The following is a 25,775-nucleotide window of genomic DNA, read 5'->3' as shown; positions in this document are numbered from 1 at the left end:
CTCTATTTATGGTGTATTCAGCTTGTGTTGGACATCCTCTAAATGTCCTAAATATGATGATAATGATTAACGTGTACGTGATAATCTAGAATAATTTGTCGCATTTTTGCTCCACCGTAGAATAAACAGCCTAATGAGACCTAAAGGTTTGTTGCTGCTTGAAATTTACTTTTAAGAAATGTAGTATTGCAGGGCTGGTCTTGAAGGAGTGCAAATGTCGGCACCAGTCATGGATGTGTGTGACTTGTAGATTTACTGAGGGAAGAAGGAAGAAAGTGAAAAAGAAGGTATCTGGAAGAGGAGAGAAAAGATTGCAGTCATCATCCCGCCTGTTAATGTGTTGATTGATTGCGTGATTGTTTTCAAGGCCACGACAATAGGATCACATTGCACAGCCACTCCACTTGTAACAGTGCATAAAAAACTTCGGATGTCATTAAGCTGTGCTCCATGTTCGTATCGTTTGTGGTTCTGTTCCTCCTACGCACCTGCAGCAGCAGCAGCAATAGCAGCAGAAGCAGCAGCAGTAGTAGGAGTAGCAGCAATACTACCATTTTTTTTTATTTTTACTTAGTGCCGCTGTTTAAACGATGGTAGGGAGTTATGGTGACACTTCAGATAGGAATGTTCAAAACGGAAGATAAAGAATTTTAATACGAGTACAAGGGATTACCAGTATATATATATATATATATATATATATATATATATATATATATATATATATATATATATATATATATATATATATATATATATATATATATATATATATATATATATATATATATATATATATATATATATATATATATTGCCTGCATATATATAGTGGGATAGTTTTGCTGCGCCATCATAAATAGCACTCAGATAAGAGAGTTAGTTAGCGTCATAGAGCCGCCGGCCGCTCCAGCCTCACAGTTTACTTCCCGCCCATTGTTTTGGCGCAACCGAGCGTGACCTCGATAAGTTTCCAGAGCATTGGTGCCTCCGAGAGCCCTCCTCCTCCTCCTCCTCCTCCCTCCAGGGCCACGCGCCACGCCGCCAGCCACGGGCCTGCCACACCACGCACATTTGACTCATTGCATTAAGGAGAGATAGATAGATAGATAGATAGATAGATAGATAGATAGATAGATAGATAGATAGATAGAGAGAGAGAGAGAGAGAGAGAGAGAGAGAGAGAGAGAGAGAGAGAGAGAGAGAGAGAGAGAGAGAGAGAGAGAGAGAGAGAGAGAGAGAGAGAGAGCGCTGGGGGTGGGTGTTAATATTAATAACTTTTGGTATTGAGAGTGCTAGCAGAAGGAAGAGGCAATAGTCCACACCATTCCTCGTTCTTTATCCATAACCTTCCTGACAATTAGGCACAGCACTGGGGGGCCTCGACTTGGTTGTGAGTGCACTGGTATTTAAGTAATTCTGTGAGCGGCGTATCTGCAAGACTCCGTCACACTGAAGATCCTCGTTCTCGCGTTCTCTGCGATCCTTTGATGGAACCGAAGGGCGTGAAGATCCTGGGATGAGCATCCAAACTTCGACCAGCAGCCTCGCCCCCCAAGGTAGATGTTACTTCTATAATGGCCTCGTTTCACTTAGCGTCCTCCCTCTGAGCCGAAAGATAGACAGGCTTTGTTGTTATGGCCACCACCCGAGGCTACGGTGTGGTGGCCCGGGATACATGGACCCAGACATAGGAGGCTCTTTGCTGTGTGTTTGGGAGGCTGATGTATTATGGTAAATGAATATCAGTTAGTATACGTGTCACGTTTGTCTCTTGCATGCTGTTATTTTTTTTTCCCAATACGGCGACACCGGAAGAACGGATATTACATAAAGTGCATCAGGGTTTTACTTCAAGTCAATTTCCTTACCGTCAGACAGAAGAATGTTCCTCCTGCTACAAATTCTCATGCTGCCATATCGAGGGGATAAATAACACGCACACATAGGCGAGCATCTAGGCAGCGGGTCTTGTGTAGGATGGAGGGCACCGTCTTGTGGGAAGGGCGCATGCATCCTTGCCCTCGTGACCTTCAATTTTCATAACTCGCGGCCCCTCGCAGGAGCTCGCCTGACGGAACCATAATGAGCAAAGGAAGAGGCTGACTTGACCGCACTGTAAACCAACCCTGAAATACTGCTTAATATTCCGTAATGCTTTTTTCGTTAATTAAATTAGTTTACATGTTCATGCGTCCCGTGAAGGCGCTGCCGGGACTGGGTCTGCTGCGAGGCGAGGCGAAAGTAGGTTAGGAAGCTCGTTTTTTTTTAGTTTTTTTTTTTTTTCGTATTATCTTTTAACGTTTGAATAAGGAGAATCTTCTTTTATTCATTCATCGTGTGTGTGTGTGTGTGTGTGTGTGTGTGTGTGTGTGTGTGTGTGTGTGTGTGTGTGTGTGTGTGTGTGTGTGTGTGTGTGCTATGCCTGGCTGGTTTGCGTGGTGGCTTGGCCCTGATTGGCCTGGGCGGTGCACCTGTGTTACTCAAGTATTTATAATTTCCGAATAAATTGCCCTGTGTGCATAATGTCGCCGTAAACCAGAAGTGACTTAAGATTCTGGATTAACCTCCGCGGCATGAGGTGAGCTGCCGGTAAGTGGTGCGGCGACGGGGAGCCCTGTGTCCCGCGCCACTCCGCGACCCCACTGGGAGAGGGGGGAGGGGAGGGGCCGCACTCACCCGTTATTGGAGGGTTGCTGCTATTTCCGTCGTGCGTATTACAGAGAGAATATATTGGAAAGCTTTTTATATGCCTGTCTATAACATGATGGCAAAGTTTGGGAGTGAATTATATAGAAGCATAATATATATATATATATATATATATATATATATATATATATATATATATATATATATATATATATATATATATATATATATATATATATATATATATATATATATATATATATATTATGCTTCTTTATAATTCACTCCCAAACTTTGCCATCATGTTATAGACAGGCATATAAAAAGCTTTCCAATATATATATATATATATATATATATATATATATATATATATATATATATATATATATATATATATATATATATATATATATATATATATATATATATATATATATATATATATATATATATATATATATATATATATATATATATATATATATATATATATATATATATATATATATATATATATATATATATATATATATATATATATATATATATATATATATACATGAGAGAGAGAGAGACAGAATGCATATATTCATTTATATATGCACATTTCTATGGAGTAAGTAGGTGTGCAGGTACTTGTGTATGTTTGCCCTCCATGATGATCCATCTGTGTTTATACACACACGCCAAGCAGATGTAACGGAGGCAGCTATTTATGTCAGATTTCATGGTGTACATTATATTAACCTTGGAGATCATCTGAATTCGAAGAAAACAACATGTGGCGGTAATAAACTCACAGAGCCACGTAACATATGAGAGAGAGAGAGAGAGAGAGAGAGAGAGAGAGAGAGAGAGAGAGAGAGAGAGAGAGAGAGAGAGAGAGAGAGAGAGAGAGAGAGAGAGAGAGAGAGAGAGAGAGAGAGAGAGAGAGAGTAATTTACGAACCTAGAATAGAAAAAGACAGCATAGATCAATGAGGCTGTCTGCCACTTTGGTCAGCGGGGCGGGACTGCACGCGGCGGGAGGCAACAAGACCACTCCTTCCTGCACCACTCCAGCACTTCATCATCGAGATTTGAGAGCCGCCAGCGGTGCCTCCAGAAGGTCATAAACTTCACTGGGAGGAAGCGCTTCGGCGGGGCTGTCACTAGTGTTCCGCGTCCAGTCACACAAGAAAGCTTTCTGTTTCTTTGTTTCGATGTCCTAAAAATCATTCGTAAATTTGCATAGGTTACACAATGCCAGCTTCACCAATAAGACTGGGGGTAATCGCGTTGTTTTGGAAACTTGAAGACGGGAAGACAGGTAGACCCGCTGATTGGAATAGCTTTGCGCCGCTTTTTTACTCAAGATTCCTGCTCTTGTCGTCACCCAGGGCTGCTAATGAAAATAAGGAATTCATTTAAACTTCAGAACGTCGGCTGGACACGTGACCTGCCCGCGGCACCTGAAAGAAAAGAACGGAAAATTATTCGCGTATCCAAGTCTTGGCCGCGGGGATGTGACGAGCAAATATTTTGCTCCATGCTCCGTCCTTTTCCTGGAATTAAAAGTAACTGATATTTCTTATCCAGTTTTAATTAAAGGACTAATGGAAAGAACACGGTTCATTTGCTTAAAACTTGCCGTCACCTCGTTAATAACCCCCGACACTTTAATTACATTTAATTCGATTCGGTAACTGTAGATGATTAATATGAAATTCGATATTTTTTCCCCGTCATTGGAAATCTCGGGATTTAGGTGTCGGCGATTACGATTTAATTTATGACGGAGGAGAGAGGCGGATGTTGCCGAGGAAAACGAAGGTGAATGTCTTAATTATCCTGCGCCAGGAATGATGAATATGCAAAACTCGGGCGACGACCGTAAATACAGTTGGTAAAGACCGTCGGAGAAATTTCTGAGTATGCAAGAAGAATGTGTGATTTCGCCGAGACACTGGATGAAGGGAAGGGGTGCGGGTAGGGTAGGATGCCCAGGAGTGGTGAGGAAGAGCGAAGTGGGGGCTGGGAGATGTGAGAGGGGGATATTATGAAGAGAGAAGGCGGGAAGGGAGTCCATGGCGGTGAGGGGCGGGAGGGAGGGGAGGGAGCCGTGCGGTGACCTCAATCACGGCGGCTGCAGCTCACAATGGCCGGAGTCATCCAAACGCAATATTGTAGTCGCATCACGCTCCCCATCCAATATTGTTTTGTCATTACCGAGCGAATAAATAATGCATTTTCCCTATTGAATGATCATTTCCATTTCATAGTGGCTTCGGGGAGGGTCTGAGTGGGCCTTGCAGACAATTCCCGATGGAGGACACCAGCCGACGCCCGCCCGCACGCCCGCTCACCACTCGCTCACCCGCCCGCACTCCATTATTGGCCTGTTGTCTGGGGGTCTCCTGGCGCCCTTCACATTCTACCGCTTGTTGGTGCCCGTAGTATTTGTTATTATTATTATTATTATTATTATTATTATTATTATTATTATTATTATTATTATTATTACTACTACTACTACTACTACTGTTACCTCTCATCATCATCATCACCATCATCATCATCATCCTCATCATTATCATCATCATCATCATCATCATCATCCTCATCATTATCATCATCCTCATCATTATCATCATCCTCATCATCATCATCATCATCATCATCGTTTACAACAAATAACTGGACGTGCATATATCCTTGTATGCCACGATTTCATGAGTGTGTGTGTGTGTGTGTGTGTGTGTGTGTGTGTGTGTGTGTGGAATGCGTGCTGACGTCGTGTTCTCGCCGCCACTTCCTCGTCTTGTCCCGGAAGTCACTACAGGATTATACAAGCCTTAGGGATTTACATTAACGGCTCTTGATGCATTAATACTCCAGAGGATTTGGGGAAGAAGGGACAATGCTGACGAGGTAGAAGAGCAGCAGGGGGAGGAGGAGGAGGAGGAGGAGGAGGAGGAGGAGGAGGAGGAGGAGGAGGAGGAGGAGGAAGAGGAGGAGGAGGAGGAGGAGGAGTATAGTGGACGGGGTGGATCAAAGTGGCGGAGGGACTGGAATTGGGGCATAGGAAGAACTGAGGGTGTTGAGAATAGGGTGTTAGGGAGTGAAGATTTGGTGGGGAAGCATTAGTGGATTTGCAGGGAAGGAGAGAGAGAGAGAGAGAGAGAGAGAGAGAGAGAGAGAGAGAGAGAGAGAGATAGAGATAGAGATAGAGATAGAGATAGAGATAGATAGATAGAGAGAGAGAGAGAGAGAGAGAGAGAGAGAGAGAGAGAGAGAGAGAGAGAGAGAGAGAGAGTTAATGTAATGATCTTGTGTAGGAGGGAGAAGAAGGACGGCCTGGGTGGAGGTGATCGAAGTAACAACGAGGCGGTGCAGCAAAGGGGAAGCGGCGAGCCACCCAACGTAGCGGCGCCTTTGGGAGGAATGGAGTGGAGTCTTGTTGGGTGAAAGGATTTTCGGTTTTGCTTCAGTTCGGAACCCTTTGGCAATAGCAGCGCCCAACCCCGGCTGGTCACTCGCCCAACTATTGACCCAGCGTTAGATTGGCCAACTTTGATACTGTGACAACCGCGGCGGGATGCTGAGAATGCCCATACACAGACACACCAAACTGTTCTTACTGCAAACCATAGGATGCAGTAATCAGTGGTGGCTTGCCATGGTGTAAGTGTACATGATAAAAATGAGACGTAAAACAAATGAATGAGTTATCGAAGTTTTTATGGAACTTGCTTACGATCTGAAGGTGAGACGATACCAAAAATCTACACGAAATTAAAATGTGAACCTCGCATGTTACGGTTTCTTGTGAACGTAAAGTTTGGAGGGTTCTTAGTGGCGGGTGCAATGAGGCGAGGCGGTGCGGGTGTGGGCTGGTGGGAAGCGGGACAAGAAAGAGCTTTGTGGGCACGAAAGAATGAGGAAAGTTTTTGAAATGGGTATCATTAATGCAATATTCAGGTAACTTTTTATACTTTGCTTTAACTATATAGCGTCTTGAAACTGCCTTTTATACATATACTTACTTTTCTATATGTTTTTTACCTTGTGAAACTATTTCAGTATGGTAAAAGATAAACCTCTTTTTATTTATTTTATTTTATTTTTTTTTTAGATGATGCGTCCCTCTTCCTCCCTCAGCACGGCAACCACCAACAAGCCTTTCTGGGCGGAACATTTACTCGGCTTTAAGTGTTGTTAATATTCAAGTAGCTCCACCGCCGGCCGCCTCCCTGAACTCATTAGCTAAGGCGCCATTCGTCATGACCCCTTCCTCTCCCCCCCACCTCCCTCCTATCCTGCACCCGTCTTATGTCCCCTCGACCCTCACACACACACACACACACACACACACACACACACACACACACACACACACACACACACACACACACACACACACACACAGCCGACATCCTTCAATCAAGAGGAATCAGCCAAACTTTGTCGGTGATGAAAAAGTGACGGATCGGAAATTCTCAAGGATGTCGGCAAACTTCTACCGTCTCCACTCTCTCTCTCTCTCTCTCTCTCTCTCTCTCTCTCTCTCTCTCTCTCTCTCTCTCTCTCTCTCTCTCTCTCTCTCTCTCTCTCGTTCCTTCGTGTGTTCGATTACTACCGACGGATTAAAACCGAGACGAGGGGAGGGAGAGGAGGGAGGGGCCAGCAGTGTGAGGCGGTGATAAGCTCCCTCCTTCAGGCGTTTGTTATAAAGAAGGACGGGAATTTGACGGCAGTAAGTATGATATTCGTTCGTGTGGAAATTGTGATAACAGGCGTGGTTTTGTTTAAATATACACAGTGTCTTTTTTTTCTTTTTTTGTTTGTGTGAGTGGTGGAAATTATTTGTGAATTGTGGGAGTTTTGTTTATATATATATATATTTTTTTTTTCTGTAAATGGAGGTAGAGGTTTTGTATAAATTATAGGGATGAGTGTGTTTATTGTGCTGGTATTTTTTTTTCTAAATCTAAATGCGTAAATTAATATTGAGTTTTCGTGTTATTTATATTGTAAATTTTGTGTAAATTATGGTGAATTTTTAATGCAGATTATTCTGAAGGTTAAATGAAATGTAAAGTGTGCTAGACTTTTTGTTAAGTTGTGGATGAGTTTTTCCTGTAAATTAATAAATGTTTGGTAACAACACATAAACGGATTATAACAGGGTAGTGATGTGTGTGTGTGTGTGTGTGTGTGTGTGTGTATGTGCCGTGACTCCACATCCGACTGAGGGGATGAGGTGCTATCTTCCACTTCTCATTTTATCCTCCTCTCCTCATTATTGCCTTCTTGTTTTTTTATCCTCTAACCTGCTTATCTTCACAGTCCTTCTTCCTGCGCCCCACTCTCATTTTCTTATTTCCATTCTTTTTCTTTTCGACTATTCATTTTCTTTTTTTTTGTCTCCCACAATTTTAATTTCCCTCTGTTTTCCCTTGCTTTTTCGTCGCCACTTTCTCTTTTTACCCTTATTTTCTCTCACTTTTCTGAACATTCCCCCCATTCTCTTTCATTCATTTAAGTCCGCCTCTTCATCATCTCATCATCTTTCTTTTCTTCTTCCTTGCCGTGCTCCTTCTTGTGTCGCTCCCCGCCCCACACAGTGTCCCGCGAAGGTCACACAATTGGACCAAAGAAAATCTGCGTTGCAAATCCTAACTAACCCACTAGCGGTGCCGGAGTCTCTGCCACGCTTCCCGGCAAACCCTTCCTCTCCCTCCTCCTCGTCGGGTGCATTTGCTAATCTTGCGCCGACATTCTCGTGCATAATTCACAGGTCCGCTCATTTACTGCAGGCTATTTACACGCTTTTATATGTACGATGAGGACACAGCAGCATGGGTTAAGTTGCTTGGGAAATTTATTAGCTCGGAGATTCAGAACAGTTAACTTTGGTGTGTGGAGGGTCGATGTGAGTATGCATGGTACTTTTGGTTGTAAAGGAAAAACTACAGTTAACTTAGTTTTCTTATTTAGTTTTCTTTCCCTCCTCCTCCTCTTCCTCCTCCTGCTCCTCCTCCTTTAACTTATCTAGTTAAATGTACCTCAGTGAATCAAAATTTTAAAGAAGAAGTGTCTCATCCGATGACACGAATATTAGGATTGTATGCAAATTGCAGTAGTAGACCTCATCTCTTACTTTCCTCTCAAATTCTATGTCGTTTTTCTGATAAACATGGTGCCATTTCCTTTCTCGGCCAGCTTCGGCTCGAGGGATGGGGGAGGTGGGGGAGGAGCCTTCTTCTGTGCTACCCTCTGTCTCCCACTAATAAGTAGAGTAGAATATTTACTCAAACTTCCTAATAAGAACCTCAGAGTCTGTTACCGTTTGGACTTCCTTTGTATTTCTCCTCCTCCTCCTCCTCCTCCTCCTCCTCCCATCTTGAACCTTGCTGTCCTTTTACCTCTAGAATTTGTAGCGGTAGTATAGTCAGACAGCCTCGTTAGGCCTAGTAGGGCTGTTGCTGTCTATTCCTTCTTTTGTATTCCTTTGTATTCTTCCTCCTCCTGCTCTCTCTCCTCCTCATCATCATCATAATTACCATCATCATTATTTTCATCAGTATCAACAGTAACAACAAGCTTCACAAATGTATGAGTGTAAAGATTGCTTATAATACATTTTCACAGCATCTTTAGTAGTGAGGTGCGTCTGTCGTCTTTCTGAGGTCGGCTTAATTCTGTGTTTCCAGAAGTGTCAATCTGTGTTCTCAGCGTTGATGCATTGTGTTGCGCTGTTGATCCTCCGATTTGCCTTCGTTCTCTTTCTGAATAAATAAATAAATAAATAAATAGATAAATAAAACAGGTCAGTAAAAATCTTTTAACTTAGAAACAACAAACACTGGTGGAAAGAGAAAGGGGAGCTGTTGTGTAAAGGCATATCCTCGCCTACCAATACTATACTACTACTACTACTACTACTACTACTACTACTACTACTACTACTAGGTAAGTAGATCAGACTTGCTAATCGAACCTGAGTATTTTTGTGGAGGTGAATTCCCTTACGTGTAATTTGTCGATTACACAATAGCGTAGAAGGTTTTGTTGAATAGACTGAAAATAAGTTGCATATATATTTGAATGCATGTGTCGGCTCTTTTTTTTATATTTCACGTCATAGTAAAGTGGCGCACGTATAACAGCGGTTGATGGCTGTGCTACATGTGCTGAATGCATCAATATTTTTGCATTTATGAATCCCTGAGCATCGCTTGAACCTGGAAATTGTGTGGCACTTTGTGAAATATTGATACAAATCTTTAGAAGAGTCAGATAAATCAATGTTTTTGGGTATCCAGCCAGTGAAGGACCACACCTGAGACACACACACACACACACACACACACACACACACACACACACACACACACACACACACACACACACACACACAGACACAGACACACACACACACACGAAATTCGCCAAGTTAACCCACAGAATCCTTAATGGCACTTTCACATCCTCTCAGTCCTTCCTTGGAGACTCAAACTAGGAGCGACCTGCGCCATGTCCTGCGTAGGTGCATGGCGGGGGCAGGGTGGCAGGTGTTGCTCCCCACCCAGCCCTTCTCACCCTCCTCGTGGATCGTGTTGCAGTATACAGAGGCTCATGAGCGTGGCTGGGGGGGGAAGACTTATTGCGGGGGTCATAATATAAGTTGTCCTTAAATCCTTATTAATGTGTATGAAATTTTAAAGGCGCAAGAGGTAAACTGCTATCGCACTGCCTCGAGTCTGACCGTCCAGCCGAGTAACACTGCCACAAGTGTTACTCTTTACCCACTGACTACAAAGGAGTGACAAGATGATACTTATTATTCCAGTTGCGTGACTCTGGACGATTATACGAAAGAAAATATAATAACACTCACCAATCGACCATTCCTGCAGCTGACAGTGTTGCCTTTTTAAAATTATCCCCTACAGTTGTACTAGTCCATTTTATTAAGCTTGAGAAGAATCCAAAGCAGGCGAAGGGTTAACAAGATACATGGAGGAGTGTGTGGTGAGAGTCAAGGTGAGAGGGAAGGGGCAGTGTTAATGAACAGACGAAGACAAGCAAGGGAAGGGCAGCGAGATATACAAGATAGATACTCGAATACGATAGATATTCAAAACACTTCTCACGTCACGCCTGGAATTAGTGTGCAGGTGGCGAGAGTGCGGGGTGTGCTGCGTGAGGGAGGGCGAACGGGTGAGGTTAATGAACAGACGAAGACAAGCAAGAGTAGGGCAGCCAGATGTATACGATAGATATTAGAATACTACTCACGTCACGCCTGGAATTAGTGTGCAGGTGGTGCACGTGGTGAGTGTGGTGTGACTGCGGGGAGGGAACGGTAATGAAGTGTTGAGGCGAAGGGAGGGAAGTGCAGGGGTGGCTGGTGGTGGGGCGTCGTGGGCACCACCACCTCACTCTTAGCTCAGCAATATCAGATTCCCATGGCAGTACTTCAAGGGCCGCGGGACGTGCTTTACTGTCACTGGTGGCCTCCCTCCACCTCACTCTAGGCATGTGAGATTTGTTAGGTTTCCTTAATTGTGAGTACATTACCTTTAATACGATTCAGTAAGAACATTCGATAAGAATATAGCGTGCAGATATTAACATTGTCATTAGACGTTACAGCAGTTGAGTGTCATCTGCAACAGCATAAGGGAATATTCTCAAAAGTGAGTATAGGTTAGACATTAACATTACAACGTTAAGGTGAGACTACGCTATATTCAAAGGTGTTACTGGTAATACATATGTCAATAAATAACGGTCTTTCTTTTCTGAGGTGATATAAGACTCAATATTTCTTAGGCTGGGACTCGAACAAATATGCATAACTCAAGGCGCATACTTCAGTTTCCACGGCAATCTATTTACAAGGTGGAGGATTTGAATAATGTCGTGAGAGGTAATTTCCTGGAGTGCTTGAGCAAAACACACCACAACACACTCCTGCACCCCTTCCTGGCAACATGGCACTGCGAGGGAGGGATATGAGCAGCAGAGTGATGCGAATAGGTGCTGAGATAAGATGTGGTACTCTCCATATCAACTACGCTTAAGATAAGAGGTAATACGACGACACCAGTAGTTCTAAGTGGCGCGTCTCAAATTAATACGATTTTCATAGAATTATATTAATTAAACAAGTAAATATATAAATAAAAAAGGAGAAAAAATAGTCGATACCTGTATTCAGGTATCCCAGATTAAACTGAATTTCCAAAACTAAAACAAGCCACTCAGGGTTTATTTCAGGATCGCCTCCACATATAGCAAGAGAAAACGTGACGGAAACTGCGTCCGGAAAACTACGTGGTTCGGCTAAAATTGGTTCTGGAATTAATATACCCGGCGAACAGACAGCTTAATAAGAACCAACACTGAAAAAATACGCACAAGTTTAGATATTGCGCTGGAAATCACTGAAATTATATATATAAAAAACAACACACTGGGAAAAAGTAATGAAATAAAGCAGCAAAACATGGAAAAAACAAAAGATTAATTAGTGTGCTGAAAATAGAAATAATAACTATAAAAAATATAGTACAGCTCATGAAAAAAAACAAACAAACAAAAAAAAAAAACTGGCAAGGCCGAAAAAAAAACAAAGGATTAATTACTACGCTGAAAATAAAGATAGCGATATTAAAAAGTAGGAATCATGGAAAAAAAAAATGCACAATAAAAATTAGGAAAACACACACACACACACACACACACACACACACACACACACACAAGAAAAAAATAATAAAAATAAATAGATAAATAAATAGATAAATAAATAAATAAATAATAATAATGATAAATAAATAAACAAAATAAACAAGTCTGTGTACAAAATCTTATAAGCAATCCAGGTGATGAACTTGGGAACTATTAACACTGTTCTTAATTCCATGCACCGAGAGAGGAGTTTACCTGTACTCAACTCTGATTTATCGCTGGCCCAGGAAATTATTTTGAAAGTCACTCCCACCAACTAAATGGCCCTCCTTTAATTAATGAGCTTTGGCTGATCTGTGAATCAACTGGATTGCTTAAAGTGTTGTCTTTGTACCGGGAGCCTCCGTGCCCGCCACACACACTTAAATTTAACTTTCTCTCTCTCTCTCTCTCTCTCTCTCTCTCTCTCTCTCTCTCTCTCTCTCTCTCTCTCTTGGTTAAAGTTTAGATGTATTACTATTGATCGACATGGTGTTTACTGAATCTCTCTCTCTCTCTCTCTCTCTCTCTCTCTCTCTCTCTCTCTCTCTCTCTCTCTCTCTCTCTCTCTCTCTCTCTCTCTCTCTCTCTCTCTCATGTTTCTTATGCTTTTAGTGGTGTGCAATGTGTTTAGTGTTAGAACAATTCGTCGGATCATACTAGTTACTGGAATTATGCTGTGGTCTGTGTTATGGTTAATGAAATGTCTGTCTATCTATCTATCTATCTATCTGTCTGTCTGTCTGTCTCTGTCTGTCTGTCTGTCTGTCTGTCTGTCTGTCTATTCATACAATCAGGACGTTTTTAAGTTCCTAATTGTACCTCTCCGTAAGAGCAAGAGCAGTAAGGTGCCTATGTTGGAGGTGTGAGGGTTGGATTGAGGGTGAGGGAAGGAAGGAGTGTATGAATCATGAAGAAATGAAAGCGACAATATAACTCGTCTTCTCTCCCTCTCTTCTTCCTTCCCTCCTTGTCCGCATTATCCTGAGTAATACCACTGTCTCGTTTATGATTGTGTGTGTGTGTGTGTGTGTGTGTGTGTGTGTGTTTTGTGTGTTGACAAGGCCAAGCTGTGATGTTATTATCTGATAAGTTTAAGTAAGTTGAAGTACACACGAATATTAAACCCCCGTTCGATTTGCTAATTGGGCAACTTCACACACACACACACACACACACACACACACACACACACACACACACATACACACACACACACACACACACACACACGAGAAGAAAAATTATCATAGTGAATATTACTGTTCGTTTGATCCACTAACAACATTCTCAGGACAAAAATTGGAAGCATTTTTTTCTTTCTTTTATTTTATTTAGTTCTTTTTAGCCCCAATCCCCTGTTTTGAATACCATAAGAAAGGAGACAATACGTCTTGGCTCCATTCCCCATTCAGCATGGAGTGTCCCGTTAACGCCAAAATGAGGCCGCCACAATGAAGGGAGGCGGCAATGGAATACCAAGTGGAGGTGTGTCTGTGGCAACTCACGTCTTGTCTCCGTGCACGAACATAACCAACTCAGGAAGCCGCGCTGTTCGCTTTGGTGTGTCTGGTGGACAGGTGGCGGCGGCGCGAGTCTCTGGGGAAATTTAGTGGCGCATGTTATTGTTTACATAGGGTACTTACGTTGACTTAATGGAGCGCTGAGGGATGCTTAGGATTACAGTGGAAAACATTGGTAAGTGCGTGTATGAGGGAAGGAAATGGGGAACGGATTGGATTGGTAGTGTTTTGTGTGTGTGTGTGTGTGTGTGTGTGTGTGTGTGTGTGTGTGTGTGTGTGTGTGTGTGTGTGTGTGTGTGTGTGTGTTTCAGTAAAACATATATTGGCCCCCCAAAAAAATCGAAGTAAATTATGTGCTCGTTGATAAAAACGTACTGAAACCTTGACGTTCTTTTCATTTGTTAATAATAATGATGATGATGATGATAGTAATAATAATAAAAAAAAAATAATAATAACAATAATCATTAATGATATTCTAGTCAATATCGAAATATCTTCCTGCGTATGATTAATAATGCACACACACACACACACACACACACACACACACACACACACACACACACACACACACACACACACACACACACACACCCTGCACTATCGCACCTATACTTATCACGCATGCAATCAATACCACACAGCGGGGGACCCTTGTTAATGTAAGCCAAGCGAGGAATTAAAGATTATCAACTCACGCCATCACGCCAGAGGAAGAATGCTTAATTCATCCTCATTAGATCCCCTCCCTGCAGCAAAGAAAGTAACAGTAGTAATCAGTAAGCATTAACGCAGTTTTTTATTGGCATGTTAGATAGACAGGACGAGCGGGTGCAGCCGATTCATACGTTTTAGTTAGAGGTAGAGAATGCAGTGTGCTTCCTCGCTTCCTGTCTCTCCTAGCAGTGTGTCTGTCTTTGCTGAGTTAGGAAAAAAAAAGTAAAAAAAAAAAAAAAGAAAAAGCAATGTGGTGTCTGGTAAAGGAAAAGAGCCTGAGCGAAATGAAGACAAGTGAATGCGCGTCAAATAAGATGTAAGAGTATGAGTGAAATGTTTGAAAAACCGTGAGTGTGTGATAAAATACAATTGAGGAAAAAAGATGACGAAAGGAAACAATCATGGAAGGAGGAAATAAGAACCGGCAGAGATGACAATTACAGGAAAAAAGGAGAACAAGAACAAGAACAACAAGAAAACGAGGAGGAAGAGGAGGATGACTAACAAGAGGCGGAGGGGACGAAGCAGCACGGACGCAGCAGACGACGGCACAGCAGCGGGCTTGAAGGGGCCGCGGGAGAGGTGTTGGCTGCTCCCATGTCCTAAAACACACACCCATGGGGAACACTTCACTAATTACACCTCTTCGTCACCAGAGGGCCTCGTCCAGCCTTCCGCCGCCAGCCTTTCCATGCAAGCGACACGAGATTAAGGCGCCGAAGATGCTCATATTTTGGAGTTTTGAGAGATTTACGAGTCCATTCCTGTCGCCACGAATCACGATGAATCTTGATCTTTTCACTAAGAGATGAGCAACACGGGCCTGATAATGGCGTCGCAGTGTGCTCATAAACGCCACCGTCACGCCGCCGCCACGATAACTCCACCCTCACCCGGTACTGAGGCGCCCCGGCAGCCCTCGTCACTCTGCCCCACAAATACTAGTCACGACACCCCCATGCAAGCGCCCCCAACAAAATAGTCCTTTTCATTACTAAAATATTGCTTTAGAGACATGTGAAACCACTCACTCAGCTATTTACATGAATACCTAATGGATGCACCACGAAATCCTTACAAATGGTGCCCTGCTGCGTAACACACTCTACTACCTGAAGGGAAAACTTTCTCTTCATTTTTATAATCTTTCTTTTCTAGAGTAAAGTGAGAAAAATACGGAGCCATCACAGCATATCCCCTCTAGCTGAGCCATTCTCCTTTTTACCCCCGCCCCCACCTCAAGTTTTTATTTTTCTCCCTTTTATGACGTCCGTCCCCAAGCGGTACTGCGGTGCTTCTCTCCTCTTTCTCTTCTCCTCCACCACACTCTCGCTCCACCGCCAGGCCCTGCGCCGCTCCTCTTTCCCACCATTATTAGTAGTACCGCCATTATTGTTGACGAGACTGCCACAAATTTCCTCGCTTCCTCGCCTCGTCGCCGTCCCTTAGGAGGTGGGGCGAGAGCATTAGCGAGGCGGCAGTAGGTCGGGTGGGCTTGGTCTTGTGGGCTGATTGTCAGGGTAAGGGCGGCTGAGTGATTTACTGGCCTTCAGGCGGGTAATGAAGCCTCTTATATCACTTCTCCTGACGACCTGACGCGGCTCCTCCTCCGCCTCCCCTGTCTTATTGCTTACACCCACGGCACCGCCTGCCTCGCCCCGCAGCCGCCGGGCCGCCGTCAGCGTCGTGACGGTGCAGGAAGACTCGCTACTGTGTTATAACTGCATGTGCTGTCTCGTGGTGTTTGCGAGGTGAATATGGTTTTGTGTGTGTGTGTGTGTGTGTGTGTGTGTGTGTGTTTGTGTGTGTGTGTGAGAGAGAGAGAGAGAGAGAGAGAGAGAGAGAGAGAGAGAGAGAGAGAGAGAGAGAGAGAGAGAGAGAGAGAGAGAGAGAGAGAGAGAGAGAGAGAGAGAGAGAGAGAGAGAATAAAGTGTCATTGTTAATCTGGGAAGACAACAAAAGGCAGCACAATTTCTCATTTTTTGTCGATCTGTGTGTGACACTGGAAAGAATTTTGTACTTTGTGAAGGAAGAAAGTAAAAAAATGTATTATCTTTTACGTATATTCTACAAAAAAAAAAAAAAAAAAAATGAAACTGCTTTTTGTTGACTAAGTAAACGTAATTTTGCTAAAATCGTTCCAGCGTGTTGAGACTGCGCGGTGCGTGAGGCGGCGGCGGGGTGTTGGTGATAATCTGGCTGGGCCATATATCAGTGGGAAGCAAGCGCCCTCAACAGGTGTGAATTGTGCTTTGTCTGAGTGGCGTTTTCATGTTGAGACGAATGACGGAATGGGCGAGGCGTTGATAATGACAGAGTAATGGTGTACATCACGATGGCTGCCTTTTGATGAGGCGTCAGTAATTGGCCGACCTCTGCCTTGCACGATCATGAGGGAGGACGAGGCCGCGTCTGGCGTCTACCCACGTCACCACCCCAAGCAAGTAATAGACAGAAAACCGGACCACCAAATTAATTTCTTCCCGTCTGTCCTACACGTGTAAGGAAGAGTCGTCCTCATGAAGAAATGTGTGAGCTGGTACTGTTTCTAATAAACCGAGAACCTTTACGAAAAGTATAGTTCAGTAATATAAGTAAGAGCGTTTGGGTTATTATAAAAGCAAGTTTGTTTTATGTTGTAAGGAATATGCTTTTCAAAATTTAGTGTAAATAGGATTATATCTTTATTTTCCCATATACCTTCCTGTAAATTTAATTTGATTAAAATCAGTCAGCGAGAAAGATATGTATATTTTATCCTCTTGCATCAAACTCGGGTATACTACAATACTGCTGGGAGTGTCTTCCTATCCAGGCACAGTGAGCGAGGCGAGAGGCGTATAGACTCAGGAACTCCGTATGATGTACATACGGAGGGAAGGACGGGCGCTGGATGGTAAGAGGTCGATCCTGAAGAGTACTGCGAGAGGAGGAGAAGGGTCGTTCGTGGTGGAACGGGGAGACAGAGAGAGAGAGAGAGAGAGAGAGAGAGAGAGAGAGAGAGTGTGTGTGTGTGCACGTGCGTGTGTGTGTGTGTGTGTGTGTGTGTGTGTGTGCCATGCTCCTTTCTCTCCGGTCTCTCGTAATGACACTATAAAAAAAAATATGCATTAGCACACACACACACACACACACACACACACACACACACACAGGGAGCAATACCCGGAGCCACCTTATGAAAGTCCTCCCGACCACACTAACACATGTGTTTTTATGCAACACTTCCAACACAAGCAAATTAGATGTCTCTTACCCTTGCTTCCTCCTCCTCCTCGTCCTCCTCCTCCTCTTTCTATTCCTTCCTTTTTTCATCGTCCTTTTCATCCTCGTTCCTGCTCTTTTCCTTGCGCACCATTTCTCTTCTCTTTTTCCTCCTCATTCTCTTCCTTCTCTTTCCTTTTCCCTTTTCTCTCTTGCGATTCTCAAGTTTTATATTCATTCCCTTTACTTTCTCGTTTTGTTTCTCTCACTACTTCTTACTGATTTTCCTCTTGTCGTTTACTGCCTTCTCTCTTTCTCTGTCCTCATTTCTCTTCTCCTCTTGTTTCATCTCATCTCTCCTTTCGTCTCTCCTTTCCACTCATCTTCGCACTCCTTTGTCTCGGCTGTCCTAATAACACACGACGAAGGAGGAAAGAAACAGACGGAAGTGGGTGTAAATTTCCAGGAACTCTTAATTTTCAAGAAGTTATTTCCCACAAACCGAGTGTTGTGCTTCTTTTACTTCTGGAAGAAGATTTTATTCCCTGTGGCTGCGGCTGTTGCTGCTTCTGCTGGTGATGTCAGCCACCGAGGCAGTAGTGTAGCAAGGCCGTCTGCTGGTGGAGGAGGTTTTGTGCTCTAAATTTTGTGCCACAGCTACATTCATTGGGAACTTGAGCCATTTTCACGCCGCTCATATCTCCGGCGACATCTTCCTGGAACATTCTGGGCAATATTCCTGCAAGTGACCTCCTTCCTTCTTGGCTGAAGTGACCAAAGCTGTCTTCCCTAATAAAGCCAACTCCTCCCATCGTCACACCGCCTCCTCCTTCTCTTCATTCTCCCCTTCGTGCAGTGCATTTTAGTCTTTATGGTCCCAGAGAGACGCTGAAATTCCAGCGTGTTGAGATTCTAGCGTGATGGTGCCGCCTCCACGGCTGCATTCGCTTCAGGTTTCATAAGCGCCGCTGGAGAAGGACGCATTGGAGGACAAATTATTTAATTACGCTGCATGTCATTAGATCTTCTTTCATGGCTCGTCGCAATTGAAATCACTTCGGCGTGTAATGTCACGAGCTAGCACAATGAGCCGGGCAGAGCTAGGCGGCGGCCTTACAGGGACACGCACTCCAGCTAGGAAATCCAGGCCAATTTGTTTACATACTAAAATTCGTCAGGGAATAGAAAAGTGAAATATTTGGATTCCCTTTAGCGATATTGTTCGTTGGATCTATTGGAAATTAGACTCGCCGCTGTAGTGCAGAACGATGATTAAAATTCGTCCGGGGGTGATGGACGCGGCCGTCCCTCCGCCGTCACAAAAGAACCATTTCGAAACGTCCCCGTCACTAGAAAGGAAGCATTTAATAACCCAAAGCCCCAGAATGCAAACGAATTAGATGAATATTCATACTGAGATAGAAAAATTGTGTGAATCTACGTTTTGTTTAGTCTGGAGGTGCGTGATTCAGGAAGGGGCGGGGACCTGTAGGCACCCACGCCGACCCCGCCGCGGAGAGAAAATAGTTATCATCATCAATTAAGGAATATCCGGCGAGGCAATCCAGGCTGCAGTCCCGGTGATGGGCGAGGCGGTGTGACAGGCGTGAACAGTGCCGGGCGTGTGTCTGCTTGAGGTATACACGGCAACTTTACATGGCGATATTGGATGCTGTTATGGAAGGGGAGGAGGGCAGCCAGACCCCGTTCGTCGCCTCCGCCCGCCGCCCATCACCCTCGCCTCGGCTCAATAGTGTATTGGTTAAGTCATCAACACCGACTTGCAGAGTGGTGGTGCTCCAGTTTTACGTCTGATCTTCACCCACCGCGAGCTGCCCCTGGTGTGCTGCGAGTTACTGGACGAGCTGCCAAGATTTTACTGAAAAGTTGTGCCCGTGGAGTTTCTTCTCTCCCCGTGGCCGCCAATAAACGAGCGACGCCTCACTGTCCTACTTTTGGGTAACTTAGTGATATTATAAGGTGGTGATATCTGTGGCCTTCGGATGACTGGCAAAACTAAGCCTCCCATCCAGGTGTTCTCGGTGGTGTTGTCTCCCTGACGCCCACACTCAGCTAACTTTAGTTTCATGTCAGTGAGGAAAACATGTCTTTAGCTAAGCCCCGAGGGCACTACAGGCGAGAGACACTTAACGAAGAAACAAGTTAAACGTATGTGTAGTTGTTATTTGTTTATCTGTTAGGTCTCTCTCTCTCTCTCTCTCTCTCTCTCTCTCTCTCTCTCTCTCTCTCTCTCTCTCTCTCTCTCTCTCTCTCTCTCTCTCTCTCTCTCTCTCTCTCTCTCTCTCTCTCTCTCTCTCTCTCTATATATATATATATATATATATCTGTATACATGTACGAGTATGTCTGTATCCATCTATCTATCTACGTATACTCGTATATCTATATCCACTGTCTATCTGTACATATCTGTCTTTACACACACACACATACACACACACACACACACACACACACACACACATTCCTATTTGTCCTGTTATTTGTTTAATTACTAGGTAAGGACATACAAAACATTAATAACGAGCGGCAGTGGACAAAGGACGGTGGAACAAGCTGAGCACGCCAGGCTGTGCCGCGCCGCCCGCCGCTGTCCGCGGTGTACTAGGAGTCTGCAGGTCTCGGAGTAGGAAGTTCAGTTGTGAAATTGGCTTCCTTACCTGCATGGCTCGGAGACCTCAATCAAGGGGCGGGATGGGGTGAGGGCATGGCGGACAAGAGAGATCGGGGTTGAGGTTGGGAGCGCCTCTATCCAGCTCCAGTAACTGAAATGAAGTAATTTCACTGGTATTGTCTTGTTGTGGGGACACTGCTGTGGCTGTGTCCTAGCAGCGGCGAGCAACTGAGGCAGACCCTTAGTTCTGGTGCAGCGTTTCCCCAGCAACAAACCTCGTCCTACATCCTCCAGTGGCGGCGTTGCGGCGTTATCTCCAAGTAACGATGGTACTGGACGTCGCGGAGGTGGAGGATGCTGGCATGCGGCAGGTCTGCGGTGGCTGCGCTAATTGGCTCGTCGTGTTGATCATGTGTCTGTTTGTCGCTCCACGAGGCTCCGTTTGTAGTATGATCGGGTCGAGTGAGTGTGGCTGGGTGAAGGTGAGAGTGTGACCTCTCTATATTTCAGGATATTGTCCTCCTTTTGCTCTCCTTACCACCGTCTTCCCTCCTTCCCGAGTTACCTTTCCATTCCTCTTTCTATATATTTTCATTTCTATCCTCGCCGCCCTTGCTTTCTGCCACTTTCCCCTTTTCTACCAGTTGTCCTCGGCTGAACACCAAAGTCCTCCAGTTATCAGCGTTTGGCGAGCGTTGTAGAAAATCCCCTCCGCCTGACACCCGCCTGTGCCACCGACCAGATCTGTTTTCTTTGATTGTGCAGCTCAGTTACCTGACGGAGATGTGCCTCGTTCCTCGCAGAAGATTGGGCGACCGGCTGTCTCCTTTGTTTCGCCGTTAAAGATGAGTTGACGCCGCGCAGCTGAATTTCCGCAACAAAGGAGGAAGTTAACTCGCGGTTAATAGTCTTCGATTGCCTGTGTGTGTGTGTTTGTGTGTGTGTGTGTGTGTGTGTGTGTGTGTGTGTGTGTGTGTGTGTGTTTGTGTTTGATTTTCATCCCCCGTTTGTTTGTATGTGGTGTTGAGTGTTCCTTTTTCTTTGTGTTTGTGTGTGTGTGTGTGTGTGTGTGTGTGTGTGTGTGTGTGTGTATGCTTCTGTGGTATATAAGTGAAAGTGTGCATACGCGTAGGTATGTATGTATGTAGGTATTTGCAAGTACGTTTCCTCTTATTGTGGTCTCTCTCTCTCTCTCTCTCTCTCTCTCTCTCTCTCTCTCTCTCTCTCCTCTCTCTCTCTCTCTCTCTCTCTCTCTCTCTCTCTCGTTCTCCTTCACCTCGTTCTTTCAGTCACAAGCCTCCCACGCCACCCTTAGCGCAGTTTGAGCAGTGTCCCGTGCATGGCGGTATTGGAGCCACTTCATCTATACACTGCCTCCTCACCCACTGACCCACATGCCAGCCCTGCCTTACTGACACTCGCTGCTCGTTCCCGGCACAGTGACCTCGCTTCAGTCACTGCCACCATCGTTGGGTTGTTTCTGCTGACCTGGTTATGGCCTGTTCTTCCCTCCACTGTCCTATCTGGGTTGCCTCTCTAGTTATTGACAACCATTCAGTATTTGGTTTGTCTATGTCAAGTATGAAATGTCTGTCCAGTTGTGTGTTGTGTTCTCTTCCATTGCTTGTATGTTTATTTGAAAATATGAATGAATACTGTGAAGATCAAATATATCAAGAGAGTTTTTTTTTTTTTTCGGTATCTTAATGTAGAGTGCTAAAATTTTGCGTGTATATAAATGTTTTCATCTTTATTTTCTGTTTCTCATGTTGGTAGTCTTTTGATTCCTTTCTCCTCCAGCCCCGCCGTTAGAGGAAGGCCGGTAACGGACATGGTCAAGATGTCCTCATTAAGGTTTTCCTCTCTCACGTTACCTGGGAAATACCTGGGATAATATTCAAGTTACTCACTGACACACATACACACACACACACACACACACACACACACACACACACACACACACAAGGGCTATTTGCTGTAATGTTCTCAGCCTGTCGATGGCAGATTTCAGTTACAGGTGAGGCAGTGAATTGTTTGTTGCAGCTTCGTTCAGGTGCTAGAGGTGGTCTGTTGGTCTGCTGCTGTCGTATAGAGGTGGTCAGAGAAGGTACACGTTTTAGAAGTTCCTCTTTATTGCACCACTAAGTCTGTAGATTTATATGGTGAGAACAAAATGCATAGGGTATGAAAACTTGTCTGCACGCCGTTTCGAAACTTTTCCTTCACTATTAAGCTCATGATCCGCAGCTTATCTCGCTGTTTGGGATGAAAGGATTGTGGAGTGTAAGAGAATTTTTTTATTTTTTATTGCCTCTGCCTACTAACACACAAACACACACACACACACACACACACACACACACACACACACACACACGAGCTTTTATGTCCGTGTGTGTGGAGGGGGATGGGTACCGCAGTGGCTTTGTATTCCTCCTGTGCACGCTGTTAAAATAAAGCAAATATTACAGAGAAAGTGGAATATACTCGGGTTACTAACAAGAAGTGAGTGGAGGGAGTTGTGTGGAAGGCGTCACAAAGTGGGGTGCCTCAGACCAAGCGCCACCAGCATCTGCAAGACCAAGCAAGTGGGGAAGGGAAGGGAGGGGGATTCTCTTTTGGGTTCCCTTTTTGGCGAGGGAAACGAATTGTGGCGTGAGTCAGCAGGAAAGTGTGCAGGAAAGACTGTACTTGGAGGGGGAAATAATCAGATGAAGTCAGGTTTTGTTTCATACTCTCTCTCTCTCTCTCTCTCTCTCTCTCTCTCTCTCTCTCTCTCTCTCTCTCTCTCTCTCTCTCTCTCTCTCTCTCTCTCTCTCTCTCTCTGTCTATGTTTCTCCTGTTCGATAGGTTTTAGTGTGTGTGTGTGTGTGTGTGTGTGTGTGTGTGTGTGTGTGTGTGTGTGTGTGTGTGTGTGTGTGTGTGTGTGTGTGTGTGTGTGTGTGTGTGCGCGCGCGCGTGCACCCACTGTTGGTCCATGCAACAAGGCCATGTAGTGTGTTTTCTGCTTTAAGGCCTCAAGGTACATGACAACACAAGGATTGATGCACCACGCGGAAATAACTTTCATCTGGACTCTGATATTCTCAGAATACGTAATATCAATCGCAACTTCCTGACTGGCTCAATGAACCGGAAATAGCAACAGAATACGACAAATTAGTAGAAGCAGAGAAATCGGGGAAATCAGAGAACAGTAGGATAAGAAATTCCAATGTACCTAACTTCCACACGTTATTCAGAAGCAGCTCGATTAGTCTGAGAGTGAGCGGATAATCACACCGGAAACATGTGATCGAAGCGCGCCGTGGTGGTGAGTGTTCCGAGGTGAGGCTGAGGTATGCGGCTTTCTGTAAAACTAAAACTGCGGCACGCTGTTCCTCGCCCCTTGGGAGTGACGCGCCTCCCTCACCCCTACACCTGCCTCTGCTTCAGGATCCGCGTGTGCCAGGGTACGTGCTTTCGTTGGTGGTAAAAGAGAGGACGTCCTTAAATTCCTTATCCCCGCGCCGCCACCTCGATGCCTGTAATAGGACTCAAGGGAGTCAGACGTTCAGCAAAATCCTCAGCAAGCTTCTTACTTCCCCTGCGTTCCTCCCCTCACTGATGGAGCTTCACCCGCACCTCTCACCAACTTTTTAATTAAGATATTAGATGGGGTCCGAGGTGACATAAGGGGATATTATCAACTTAAATTGGTGCCTCAGTATAATTAAGAAACTTTAAGAAATTAAATTAGCCAGGTTGGTGCGTGGCGGCGGCTGGGCACAAGAGTACAGGCGACAGTTATGGGTCGTGTTCCGCCGCTTCAGTCTTTTATTGTACGCTATTAAAAGTTAACGTTATGATTTTTTTTTTAGGTAAAGCTGATGATTTGAGTTTGTGATTTTTATACTTCTTTATTTTCTTGAATTATTTCTAATATATAGTTAGAAATACATACCATTACACACACACACACACACACACACACACACACACACACACACACAGAGAAAACAATTTACATCGCAATTCTTTGTCACCCGCAGCTTGGAAACGCACCAGTGAAGTACATAGCCTGTCTGGATATGGCCCTGCTACTCCCACGTAACCTGGTCAGGGCCGCGGGGAAGCGTGACAAGCGTGTCCCTGGATGACGCTCGGCTTAAGTTTGCGTCATATTAAGAATAAAACGACTCTACTGTCAAATTAAACTGATGCAACAGCGCACCACCGAGTTACGCCTCTGTACTGCTGTGTGCTGTGGATTGGTTCTCGGGTGGGGGGTGAGAGAGCCAGGTATCAGTAGCGGCCACGGGGAAAACCAGTCAGTCACCAGCAACTACGCTCTTAATCTGAGTAACACTGATAGTCTGAACCATAAGCTCGTCTCACTTTACCACCTGAAGGACGCCTGTCCTTACTGCTGCAGTCACCACAGGCTCACAGCTCGTGGAAGGATGTCAAGCTGCGTTGCATTAATACTGTTGAGTCCTGCAACCACTTGGACTTGCAGAGGGTTTGTGTTGCCTTGCTCGCTTCATCCCGGATTAGGTTTATGTGGCTCACAGCGTTGACTGTCTAGGAAGGAAGCTCTTGCCTGCAAGCAGACCAAGTGACCTGCAACCACCGCTGCTGATATCAGGAAGCTCCACTGTTAACGGTTATACATGCACTGACTCTTCTTGATGTGAAAAAAAAGGGGGGGAGAATGAATGGTACTGTTGATCTTTTGCGTTAATATCTTATGGTCGCATGAGGTGATCAACAACTGCACCATGTAGCCACCAAGCGTCACGTGGTTCACCTGAATGACGACCAAAATGAAACAGCATTGCGCAAATATGTATCCATATTAATTAATATTGAGCTCTATCCGTACAACAATTTCACCCCGCGTGCAGCACAGCAGCGACAATTTATAAACAGGCTGGCATTACCATGAACTTCCGATAGCAGTCGAATCGTGAATGTGCGAGCAAAGTTCAAACACAATTTCATTAATTATTTGTGTGTCTGAACATTTTGTGTCAACACACCCGGCTGCTCATTGATCTGGCAGAAACAGTTTGTTGCCGTGCCTCACACGAGAGAGGAGTCCTGGCAGAGCGCTGTTACTGTCACGCATGAACATTTGCTGTGTCGCTCTTTACTTTATGAAGGAAAGACAGCTGGCGCACCTTTGCCCGGCGGTGCATGACTGGCGGGAATACCTGGCGAGCACGGTACATGCGACACTGTATCTCGTAATTACAGATAAGAGAAAACCCCGACATGGAACCAACACAATCATCGCTGAAATTAATGACTTATGATAGTCCATTCCAGCAGATC

The 25,775-nt window shown here is 44.6% G+C and overlaps 1 protein-coding gene across 4 annotated transcripts in view; it reads left to right on the top strand.

Annotated features, from left to right (window-relative positions):
* Positions 1 to 25,775, top strand: part of LOC135100814 (uncharacterized) — a 186,700-nt gene that overhangs the window by 25,623 nt on the left and 135,302 nt on the right. Inside the window, exon 3 of one of the 4 annotated variants that reach the window (XR_010268926.1) lies at positions 6,769 to 7,056. The exons of 2 other annotated variants lie outside the window; for them this stretch is intronic. Coding sequence is in view for 1 of the 2 variants with exons in the window: in XM_064004162.1 (XP_063860232.1) it covers positions 16,762 to 16,938 (177 nt within the window). In the remaining variant the exon portion in view is untranslated. Of the gene's footprint in view, positions 1 to 6,768; positions 7,057 to 16,761; positions 17,326 to 25,775 lie in introns of those variants that run through there. One more of the 4 variants, XM_064004162.1, reaches the window with a different exon arrangement.

The sequence above is a fragment of the Scylla paramamosain genome, chromosome 5 (assembly GCF_035594125.1).
Source record: "Scylla paramamosain isolate STU-SP2022 chromosome 5, ASM3559412v1, whole genome shotgun sequence".
NCBI lineage: Eukaryota > Metazoa > Arthropoda > Malacostraca > Decapoda > Portunidae > Scylla > Scylla paramamosain.
Note: the sequence above shows the minus strand (reverse complement) of the source record. Positions and strands in the feature narration are given on the sequence as shown.